At 41.1% G+C, this 12,807-nt stretch overlaps 1 protein-coding gene across 2 annotated transcripts in view; it reads right to left on the reverse strand.

Moving 5' to 3' along the window:
• The window catches only part of LOC112673852 (transient receptor potential cation channel subfamily C member 4 associated protein), a 69,246-nt gene extending 56,467 nt beyond the window's left edge, over nucleotides 1–12,779 (reverse strand). The window contains exon 1 of one of the 2 annotated variants that reach the window (XM_025469815.3): nucleotides 12,441–12,779. In XM_025469815.3, coding sequence (XP_025325600.1) covers nucleotides 12,441–12,608 — 168 coding nt within the window. In that variant the 5' untranslated portion in view covers nucleotides 12,609–12,779. The remainder of the gene's footprint in view (nucleotides 1–12,440) is intronic. The other variant, XM_025469816.3, reaches the window with a different exon arrangement.
• Between the last annotated feature and the right edge of the window lie 28 nt (nucleotides 12,780–12,807).

Consider the following 12,807-nt stretch of genomic DNA (forward strand, 5'->3'; position numbering starts at 1 on the left):
GAAAAAGTCTCAAGCAGACTCCATGCTGAGAGAGAAGCCCAACATGGAGTTCAATCCCATGATCCTGAGATCATGACCTGAGAGCCCCGAGATCAGGGCCTGAGCTGAATCCTCAGCTGACTGAGCAACCTAGGAACCCCTCTCTTCTCTCCTTTCTAAGTGAATAAGTGCCCTCCTCTGGAGCCTTGTCTAACATTTTTCTTTTGTATCATAACTACTGATTGATTTATCCCCCTTCTCCTATAGACCACAAGCTCCTTCAGAGTAGGTACCAGGCTGTATTTATCATGCCCACCTTCTCTCTCTCAAAGAATGCCAGGCAGAGAACAGAGACTCAGTAAATGTTTGAAGGAATGAGCAATAACCTTCTAGTCTAATAACAGGTTCATTAATCAATTATGGCAGTTCCACTAACACTCTTAGGACTTATCATTAACCAGGGGCCAGATGTGAATTATTTTCATATACACTCTCAATCACATCAAAAGCACCTTATGACTGTTATTACAAGACATGCAAGTCTTCAATAATATCTTAGTCTATCCTGATGCACATCAGTCCTATGATTTGGGACAAATACCATCATCCTTCCTGAGCCTGTTTTCTCAGATTGTAAAAATAAAATACAGAAGTAATAGAGAGGTAATGAAATGTTTGTGAGAGTAATTTGTGTGAGTGAATCAAGGGCATTATCATTTCTGTAGGTAAAAGAGTGACTGAATATCAGCAATTTCCTATCATTCAAGCTAGTTCAAATCAAGGCAAGTCCAAAAACAATGGGAAACCATCTTTCCTCGAAAGGAAAAAAAAGAAAAAAACATGGTTTCATGGGACTCAGTAAAAGCAGTGTTTACAATTTTACAGGTATAGACATTTACATTAAAAATGAAAAAGAGGGATGCTTGGGTGGCTCAGCAGTTGACCATCTGCCTTCGGCTCAGGATGTGATCCTGGGGTCTGGGGATCAAGTTTGCATTGGGCTCCCTGCAGGGAGCCTGCTTCTCCCGTCTCTGCCTCTCTGTGTCTCTCATGAACAAATAAATAAAATCTCTTAAAAAAAAAAAAAAGGAAAAGAAAGAAAGAAGGAAAGAAAAAGATTTCAGATAATCTGTACCTCCACCATGAGAAACTAAAAAAGAATAAATCAAACTCCAAACAAGCATAAGGAAACAAAGGGAAAAAATACTATTGCAAAAATAAATGATATGGAAAACAAATTATCAAGAAAAATCAACAAAACCAAAAGTTGGTTCTTTGAAAAAAAATCAATAAAATTAAAACTTTAGTTATAATGACCAACTCAATACTGACTGAAATAATTCAAGAAGAAGGGACATTACTACCAACCATATGAGAATAAAAACGTTCATAAAGAAGTACTAGGAACAATTATATGCCAACAAATTACATAACCTAGATGAAATGGACAAACTTCTAGAAAGACAAAAACAACTGAAACTGACCTAAGAGCTGAATCAGTGATTTAACAAGAAAAAGGGAAAGAAAACTACCCACAAAGAAAAGCCCAAGTCTAGACCTTTCACTGGTAAATTCTACAAAACATTTAAAGAGAAACTAAAAATTCTTCACAGACTCTTCCATAAAACACTTCCTAACTCATTCTATTACCCTGATATTCAAACTAGACAAAGATAACACAATAAAACTATAGACCAATATCTCTGATGGATATAGATACAAAAATCCCCAGCAAAACACTACCAAACCAAATCAACATATAAAAAGGATTATACACTATGCCAAGCTAGGTATATTGCAGGAATACAAGGTTGGTTCAACATATGAAAATTAATCAATGTAATCAATCTGATAAAGGGTATTTACCAAAAATCCACAGCTATCATCATGATGAACAGTGAAAGCCTGAATGCTTTCCCACTAAGATCAGAAAAAAAGACAAGGATGCTGATCCTCATCACTTCTATTTAACACTGTACTAGTGATTCAGACCAGAGCAATTAGGTAAGAAAAAGAAACAAAGGCATCCAGATGGAAAAGAAATAAAACTGTATTTGCCATCCTATGATCTTGTATATAGAATATATTATGGAACCCACATTAAAAAAAACCTATTAGAGGCGATCCCTGGGTGGCTCAGGGGTTTGGCGCCTGCCTTTGGCCCAGGGCACAATCCTGCAGTCCCGGGATCGAGTCCCGCATCCGGCTCCTGGCATGGAGCCTGCTTCTCCCTCCTCCTGTGTCTCTGCCTCTCTCTCTCTCTATGTCTATCATACATAATAAATAAATATTTTTTTAAAAAACCTATTAGAGCTAATAAAGGAGTTCAGCAAAGTTGCAGGATAAAAACTGATATGCAGGGATCCCTGGGTGGCACAGCGGTTTGGCGCCTGCCTTTGGCCCAGGGTGCGATCCTGGAGACCCGGGATCGAATCCCACGTCGGGCTCCCGGTGCATGGAGCCTGCTTCTCCCTCTGCCTATGTCTCTGCCTCTCTCTCTCTCTCTCTCTCTGTGTGACTATCATAAATAAAAATAAAAATTAAAAAAATAAATAAAACTTAAAAAAAAGCGCTATACATAAAGGAAAACAGTGATACAATGAGCTATATTAAAATTAAGCACTTCTGTTCATCAAAATATCTTTTTAGAGACTAAAAAGGCAAGCCACCAAATTAGAGAAATATTTATAAAACATCACTATAAAGACTCATATCCAGGAAATGAAAAGAATTTCAAATCAATAAAAAGAAAATAATGTGCAAAAGATCTAAACAGGCCATCCACAAAAGAGGATGTCCAAATGGCCAACAGACCTCTGCTTAACTTCATTAGTCATTAGGGAAACACAAACCAAAACTATAAGGAGATACCAACACACAACAGTAAAATGGCCAAATTTAAAAAGACTGGCAACACCATGCTTGAATTAGTGAGAACATGAAACAACAGGAACTCTCATACATTGCTGGTGAGAATATAAACTAGTACAATCGCTTGGGAAAGTGTTCAGTAATAGCTGCTGGTGCTGAACCCATGCATATCCTATAATCCAGCAATTCTACCTCTAAGTATAGACCCAAAAGAAATTGCACATATATGCGTCAGGAGATATGTACAAGAATACACATATAAGTGGTGGTACTCATAAAAGCCCCAAACTGGAAAGATCTCAGATACTCATCAAAGGTGGAATGAACTGTGGTGTGTTAACAGAATATCATACAGCAATAAAAATTATTGAACTACAGCGTTATCATCATGAATGAATCTAACAAATATTTATATAAAGCATAAAAACTATACCTAAATACATGTTAGAAGTCAGGCTACTAACTTCATTTGGAGAGAAAGAAAAGTAGAGCAGTAGACTAGAGGTACAGAGGTCATCTGGTTGATTGCTACATATTTGATTTTATTATTCATTGAGCTGTACACATTTTTTTGTGCATTTTTATGTTATATTTCAACACAAGAAGTTTTTTAAATGCCTGAAACAAAATAAATTTGTATGTACCGATTATGGAAGGATCTCTATGATACATTTTCAAGCAAAAAAAGATAAATGCACAATAGTATATACAGTATGATACCACTTGTATAAGAAAAAAAGATATATAGAAACATTTACTTTTCTAAATTTAACATGTCTCTATATAGATACACAAGAAATCAGTAACCATAGCTGCCTCTGGAGGCAAAACTGGAAAGTGCTAGCAGAGGGGGTAGTGGGCTATTTGCAAGGGAGACTTATTTTTCTCTGTAACCTGTATGTGTATGTGCATATGTTATCTATTCAAAACATATATTACCTCTGGTAGGGAGGGAATGAGATGAAAGGGACATTAAATATATTGGTACTATCATAAATTTGGTAGTAGATATGTGGGTATTATGGTATTACTTACTATAAAGGTTTTTGTAGGTCAAATATTTAATAAATAAATCTCTGAACAATGGCATCAGCAGATGCTCAATAAATATTAATTACCTTCCCCATTCCATTCCCAACATATCTACACTTATCTTGCAGTATCTCCCATACAAACATTTCACTGTCTCTTCCCTGTCTTCTAATGGCCAATTGGGAGGACTTTCTCAGTGCTGTTCTTAGTGCCAGAAATATCTCCACCACTCTGTGCAAATTCTACTCATTCTTTAGAACCAACTCAACTCTCCCCTATTCCATAAAGTTCTCCAAAACAATCATAGCCCAACATAATCACAGGAAAGAAAATGGCTTTTAAAAATAGGAAGACCCTAAAATTTTTTTTAATTAAAGAAAACAGGATGACCCCCAAGAGAACATTTAGTGTATTTTTAAAAAAAGATTTTACTTATTTATTCATGAGAGAGAGAGGCAGAAACACAGGCAGAAGGAGAAATAGGCTCCTTGCAGGGAGCCTGATGGGGCACTCGATCCCAGTACTCCAGGATCACACCCGGGGCCAAAGGCAGGAGCCAAACTGCTGAGCCACCCAGGCATCCCCATTTAGTGCATTTTGTAGAGGAAATTAATGTCAGGTGATAGGCATGACTTTCTTTTTTACAGTTGTTATATATTTTTTAGTTGTTACATATTTTAATGTATATCTACACAAAATGTCCAGCACAATGAATAAAAAGAAAGACTGTCACCATGACTAAGTTTCAAAATGCCAGAGAAAGTATGATCCTTTCAAGGGGTGAGAGGTGGGAAAATAGGTCATATATGAAGGAATGGGAAACAGAACAGTTACACCAAATGCTTAAAGACAATGGAATAACACCATTAAAATTTTAAGGGAAAAATAACTTCCAACTTAGAATTTTATACCCAGCTAAACTTAATATACAAGTATAAAAATAAAAGACATTTTCAAACATGCAAGCTTTAAAAAAAGCCACCTCTCATGTACATTTTCTTAGGAGGCTACTAGAGAATGCACTCCCCCAAGACAGGATTCATGAAACAAATATCTAAAACATGAAAAAAAGGGATCCCTGGGTGGCGCAGCGGTTTAGCGCCTGCCTTTGGCCCAGGGCGCGATCCTGGAGACCCGGGATCGAATCCCACGTCGGGCTCCCGGTGCATGGAGCCTGCTTCTCCCTCTGCCTGTGTCTCTGCCTCTCTCTCTCTCCTCTCTCTCTCTCTCTCTGTGACTATCATAAATAAATAAAAATTTAAAAAAAAAAACATGAAAAACATAAAACACTTTGAATTTGGTGAAGGGAAATCCCAAGAATTCAGATGTATAGCTGTCCTAGCAAGGAACTAGTCCAAACTGGAGGAAGATGGAGAATTCCAAGAAGGATCTCTTTTTTCAAAAAGAAAGCTTTAGAATTTGGTACTAAACTATAAGCACACAAAAGCAAGCAAATTTTAAAAGAACGAGATTATTCTACTGAAAGAAGCCAGACTCAAAGGCTACCTACGGTACAGTTCCATTGCAATTACAGTCTATAAAAGGCCTAACTGTAGTGGTGGTCACACTACTGGGTTCATCAAAACTCATAGAACTACAGGCATACCTCAGAAACATTGTGGGTTCAGTTCCAGACCACTGCAATAATCAAATGGATTCTTTGGTTTTCCAGTGCATATAAAAGTTATGCTTACATTATACTGTAGTCAATTAAATGTGAGATAGCATTATGTCTAAAAAAGGTACATGCCTTTATTACAGAATGCTTTATTGCTAAAAAATGCTAACCATTATCTGATCTTTCAGTCTTAATCACTGATCACAGATCATTATAATAATGATCAAAGTCTGAAATATTGTGAACATTACCAAAATGTGACAGAGACATCAAGTAAATGCTGTTGGAGAATGGCACCAATATCTTCTATTTTGTAAAAATACAGTATTCTTGAAGTGCAGTAGACAAAGCACAACAAAAAGTATGCCTGTATACACTAAAAAGGATGCATTTTACTATATTTAGATCTCAATTCAAAAAATGGGGGGTGGATGGTGGCTTTTAACTCAAAGAGAAACAAAATAACATACAAAGCAAACACTATACTCTATGGCTCCACTGTAGACAATGTTATCATCGTGATCATCATATAAATACTTAACACCAACAGCCCAAATTGTGATATATACATTAGTAGGATGAAAAAGAAATATGTGGCATAGGTGTTGTGAATTAAATCCTAGTTTTACAAGGGAAGAAAACAGATAATGTCTAACAAATAATGTCTAAAATTAGAAAGTCAAGAAATAGCCTTAAAAGCATGTTACTTAGAAATACTGGCTATCTTGTTTCCTGTAGGACCCTTCCCCTGCAAAACAAATAGCTACAGTGTGGACATTGGTTGTGTGGGGAGGGTAGAATTTGGGGGTGAAAAGTGGGGCAAGTCATGGCCATTTTTAGTTACAAGGCTCATGACAGCCAGAGAGCTTCCCCCCCCCTTTTTTTTAGTTCATGAGAGAGAGAGAGAGAGAGAGAGAGAGAGGAGAGAGAGAGAGAGGCATAGACACAGGCAGAGGGAGAAGCAGGCTCCATGCAGGGAGCCCGACATGGGACTCGATCCCCCAGGATCATGCCTCGGGCCGAAGGTGGCACTAAACCGCTGAGCCACCCAGGCTGCCCTCATATTCCCTTTTTTTAAAAAAACATTTTATTTGTTTTTTTGAGAGAGTGCACACACACACAAGCAGGGGGAAGGGGCAGAGGGAGAGGGAGAAGCAGGCTCCCAGCTGAGCAGGGAGCATGACATGGGGCTTGATCCCAGGACCCAGGGATCATGACATGAACAGAAAGCAGACACTTAACTTAGCCACCCAAGTGCCTTCCTATCGTATTCCAAATATTCAACTACACAAGGAATTTCTTTTACCACTTCTATTCTGTCTTACAAGGTATTTACTCCAATTTAAAAATAATCATTTGGATGTTTTCATTGTGAACAGCTGAGTACTGTGATGAAAGAACCACCAAGCCAGTCATCTTCAAAGCTGAATTACTGGCAGGTGTTGTATGGGTTTCTTCTCTTGGAGTACTTGTGGTTTGACAGTTTATAGCAGTGATAATCTTTTACATCATGCTGCCTAAGCTGTCAACCAGCTCAGTGGATGTGACATTTCCAGGCACTTAATTTTCATTGACTTATTTTGTCTTTACTGCTTTTCTTTTTAAATAATTAATTGCTGGGGCAGCCCAGGTAGCTCAGCGGTTTATCGCCACCTTCAGCCCAGGGCGTGATCCTGGAGACCTGGGATTGAGTCCCACGTCAGGCTCCCTGCATGGAGGCTGCTTCTCCCTCTGTGTCTCTGCCTCTCTCTCTTTCTGTGTGTTTCTCATGAATAAATAAATAAAATATTTTAAAATAAATAAATAAATAATGGCTGACTTCCATAAACATAAATGTTTATCTTATTTGTTTAGTCCTAAGTGTAAAATATCTTATGTCTTATAATATTAAGTGCAAATAAATACCCGTATTAAAAAATAATTCACGGGGATCCCTGGGTGGCGCAGCGGTTTGGCGCCTGCCTTTGGCCCAGGGCGCGATCCTGGAGACCCGGGATCGAATCCCACATTCGGGGCTCCCGGTGCATGGAGCCTGCTTCTCCCTCTGCCTGTGTCTCTGCCTCTCTGTCTCTCTCTGTGACTATCATAAATAAATAAAAATGTTTAAAAAATTAAAATAATTCACGAAGATGAAATTCTTCGTTACATTATTCTAATAACAAATATTAACTAAGGAATACCTGTGTCCATTTTTTTTATAAATTTTTATTTATTTATGATAGTCACAGAGAGAGACAGAGAGGCAGAGACACAGGCAGAGGGAGAAGCAGGCTCCATGCACCGGGAGCCCGAATGTGGGATTCGATCCCGGGTCTCCAGGATCGCGCCCTGGGCCAAAGGCAGGCGCCAAACCGCTGCGCCACCCAGGGATCCCTGTGTCCACTTTAATGGGATTTGTTTTGTTTCAATATAGTTAGGAGTGAATTTTATGGCTTGTAAATATAAAAACTTCCTGTTAAAATGAATAGTATTTATTATTTTTAATTTATGAGAATTTATCCTATCCTGGGGTTTTTCAATCCCAAATTACCCTTGACAGGCAAGACTATATTAACTTAAACCCTTAGGTTTCACAAATACTAATGCATAGGCTGAGGCTAAAACAAGCTGTGCCTACTGAAAAAGAAAAAAAAAAAAAAGGCGTCAATCTCAAGAAAAAGCGTGAACACTCATGTAGAATTTAGATATGCCAGTAATCATAAAGAAAGCAATGACTGTGATTTGGGAAAGAGAATGAGGATGCCATAATTTAGTTTGTCATCATACTGCCAAACAAAAGCACTAGCTCTAGGGGTGGTGGGTCATGACCTGTGTGAGTTACTCTGCGTTGAGCCCAAGGCTTGCCTATTGTATCCCTTTCCCTCGATTCCTACTGATTATGCAGGTCTGGTGCATCCACTGTAAGGAACATGGATTTGATTCTAACTGCGTGGGATGCCCCTGGAGGCTTTAAGCAAGGCATTTGTCGGGGTTTTAAGATTGATTTTATTCATTCATTCATTCATTCATTCATTCATTCGAGAGAGAGAGAGAGAAAGAGCACATGCACACCACCGGAGGGAGGGGCAGAAGGAGAAGCAGACTCCCCTCTGAGCAGGGAACCTAATGTGGGGCTAGATCCCAGGACTCTGGGATCATGACCTAAGGTGAAGGCAGACGCTTAACTGACTGAGCCACCCAGGCACCTCAAGCAAGGGATTTGTAGGATCTAATTTACCGAAAGGATCAAATGTGCTGATAAATGTACAAAGGATCCATAAGTACTAAAGCATTACACCAGCATTACTTTTATTACCTTGACAGAGGACAAATTAAATGGGAGAAAAAGTAAGACACACTAAAATCCACCCAGCACAGGTCTGTTCTAAATCATGTGGTCTGCAGTCTTCTCCCAGACTTAAGAACCATTTAGGGAAATGGGGAAGCCTTGGGGAGAATCAGGTTTGGTGGAAGAGGAATCAGGAATTTTGACATACTATGTTTGAGATGCCCACTAGATATTTAAGTGGAGGTGCTGAGAAGATATTTAAATATACCCATCTGGAGCTAACGAGAGAAATCTGGATGGAAATCAGATTTAGGATCCATTTAGGATATAGAGTATTTGTTAAACAATATTCGCTAACCTTTATAGCATGCTTACTATGTTTTAAAACACTATTTTAAGTGCTTTATATGTATAAACTCACTTGATCCTTACTACAATCTTACAGACTAGGTCTCATAATTAGCCCTACTTTACAAATGAAGAAACTAAGGCATAAAGAGATTAAGTAACTTGCCCAAACACAGACAGCAAGTATGTACCAGAGCTGGAATTCAAACCTAGGCTATCTGACTCTAAAAACTCTTTAAAGCCATGAGTTTAGGAGCAGAGACAGGATTGAGGAGGAGGAAGACTGAGCTCTCACAAACAGTATTTCAATTCAAACAATTTTCTGAGTCCTGGATATCAAGGGCCTAACACTGTTTCAGGCTCTGCAGACACAAAATCCCTTAAGAAGCCCAGTCTAATAGCTACAAGTTGACGGCAACTATTACTGAACATCTACTATCTGCCTCACGCTGGCCAAGCTTTTTAGACATCTGATGTTACTTACTCTTCCGAACACCCCTACGAACATCAGATTCCCTTTTTAGAAATAAGGAAACAGAGGTTCAGGAAGTTTAAATAACATAACCTAGGTCACTCAACTAGTAAGTAATGGAACTAGGGTTCAATCCAAGTCCAGCTTTCTTCAAAGTCTGGTCTTCTTCAAGGAAATCCTGTTACATGCCACAATATGGACAAAGGACATTAAGCTAATCGGAATAAGTTAGTCACAAAAAGACAAATATTGTTTGATTTCACTTCTATGAAGTACAGAAAGTCATCAAATTCCTAGAAACAAAAAGTAGAATAGTAGTTGCCAAGGGGGTGGGAGGGGAGTTTTTTTTAATGGGAAGAGTTTCAGACTAACAAAGTGAAAAAATCCTGGAGATCTGATTCACAACAATGTGAATATGCTTAACACTACTGAATTGTACAAGTAAAAAATGGGTAAGATGGGGTTCAGCGGTTGAGTGTCTGCCTTTGACTCAGGGTGTGATCCCAGAATCGAGTCCCGCACTGGGCTTCCTGCATAGAGCCTGCTTCTACCTCTGCCTGTTTCTACCTGTCTCTCTCTCTCTCTCTCTCTCTCTCTGTCTTTCATGAATACATAAATAAAATCTTTTTAAAAATGGGTAAAATGGGAAACTTCATGTTTTTTGTTCATCACAACTTAAGGTTTTTTTCCAATCTGGTCTCTCCCAGTATACTATATACCATAATGGACCTGCTTACTGTGATATGGAAATACCTTTGAGGAAAGAATTTACCTCTAATGTGGGGAAAGGGAGTGTGGGGGGCAAGGAAGAGATAAAGTTACCAAGAAAGGATACATTTGAAAGATGAAATTCCCCACTTTATCATCAGGAGAGTTTTAGGAAGATCTCTCCATCCTACCTCTAAAAGAGCTTTCACACCTGCATACAACTACTGATTACCACAATAATCAGCCTAAACCAGGCTCAAGAATATTCTAGCACCCTTCTATCTGGTGAGCTTCTCCAATCCTCTCCCATTCCAAGTCATCCAGCACTGCAAACAAATTAAGTGTCCTAAATTGCCTCATTTATTACGGCAAATGACTTCTGTGGCTCCCTACTGCCCTCAGAATGTAAAGGATTTGCAAGATGCGTGTTGAGTAGGACCTGGTGGCTCAGGAGTTGAGCGACTGCCTTCCGCTCAGGGCGTGATCCCAGTCTGGGGATGGAGTCCCGAGTTGGGCTCCCTATGAGGAGCCTGTTTCTTTCTCTGCATCTCGCATGAATAAATAAAATCTTAAAAAAAAAAAAATGGGTGTTTAGTAGATCACCTAAATTTTCTGAGCCTCATCTGTGTTGAGAGGAGTCCTGACACCTCATTCAAAAGACTGAAGATTAAATGAAGACATTGTATACTTGCACAATCTTTGATCTGAAGTAGGTACTCAGTGAAGGTGAGTTAGCTCCCTTTCTGCCTGTCTCTACAACCCAGCTAGGTAAAGCATTCTGGTTTAAAGAGCAAGTCTTTCCAGGATGTGAAGGCAGATAGAGAAGAACGCAAGGGGGAAAAAGTTGCTCAACTATGATTATCTGATGTTCAGGAAAATACTGCTCACCCAGAACTGGTTCTTCATCTGTAACCCACTAACACAGAGACCACCTAGTTTTTATCTTTATTTTGTCCTGTTAATGATAGGAGTAATATTGAAATGGCTATATAGTAGTATAGTGTGAAAAATCTCACTCCCAATCCCTCCCCCATCTACTCAATTGCCACCCACTCCACCAACCACTTTATTAGTTTTTTGTGTATCCTTCAAAAAGTTTTTATATGCAAAAGCTGTCTTTAAATTAATTTTTTTACAGGTGTGTTTGCAACCTAAGTTCTGGGAATGAAGGGGGTGGGGGGTAGCGAAGACCCTAGGTCTCTTCATCCTGCCTTACCCTAAAGCAGTGTCCTTCATTCATTCAAAAAGTACTAATCATATATTGGGCCCCTATTATAAGCCAGATACCAAGTACAGCATTAACTGATTATCCTTCAAGTCTTACTAAGCAACAAAAATGCACTTAACGCTTTACACAAATTCTCCATTGATCCTCACTGCACCTTAGGAGGCAGGTTACTAATTATCAGCTCCATTTTACAAATGAGAAAACCGAGGCACCAAAAGGTAACTTGTTCAAGCAAGGCTCTGAATCCAGGCCTGACTCCAAAGTCCTCGCTCTTAACCATGACGTTCGACGTCGGCAAAACAGATACAGTCCCTGCACCCTTGGAGCTCAGCCGAACATGGGATACAGGCGAGAAAAAGGGTAGACAACAAAGAAATATGTAATTACAGACTAAGAAAGTAATGTGAGCGAAACGAATTCAGGGCTGTGACTGAATAACAATGGGGACCTATTTTGGAACCGGGGTGGGGGGTAGTGTCAAGCAAAGGCCTCTCTGAGAGAATGACATTTATGATAGGCTTGAGAACCGTTCGGGGGCTGCAATAATGACCCACCGCCCAATTCACGGGGGAGAAACTCGAGGCCCTTAGAAGCTAAAGCAAACTCGTCCAGGGTCTCCCAGATGTGTAGACGTGGCGCAGGGTTGGGAGGATCCAGGAGCCCGGCCCCGGGCTGGTACACGCCATCGATGCCCGATGCAGCCCAGTGCCGCACGGCCCCTAACCGGGCCCTCCAGCCGGCTGCTGCCCACCGCCCCGCGGCGGCTGACAGCATCCGGACAGCCTGCAGGAAGGCCCCGCGGCCAGCCAAGAGGGGTCGGGCCCATACTGCGGCGGCCTGGAAAGGCCTCTTCTCCGGCCCCCCGCCAGCTCCCGCCCGGTCCGCCCCGCCCCGCCCCTCCGGGCCGGCTTCGTACCTGCACCGCCCGGACCAGGCCCCGGCCGGTCAGCTGGCCTTGCCGCAGCTGCAGCAGGATGTTGCCAGGCCGCGGCCGGCCGCCCCATCCGCCCCAAGCCGCTACCGTTGCCGCTGCCCGTCGCCCTCGGCCGGCCCCAGACCCAGCAGCCGCCGGCGCCGCCGCCATGTCTCCTCGTCCGACAAACAGGAAGCAAGCGGCCCCGGGGCCGCGGAGATTTCTACGGGACGGCGGAGGGGTCGCCGCAGCGCCCCCAGTGGGCCGACGGCGGAGGCGCAAGCCGCGTGGCAGGGGCCGTGCGCGCCGCGGGGCCTTCTGGGAAATGTAGTCTTGCTCGCTGGCGGGGCAGGTGAGAAAGACAGATGTG

This window comes from Canis lupus, chromosome 24, assembly GCF_003254725.2.
Source record: "Canis lupus dingo isolate Sandy chromosome 24, ASM325472v2, whole genome shotgun sequence".
NCBI lineage: Eukaryota > Metazoa > Chordata > Mammalia > Carnivora > Canidae > Canis > Canis lupus.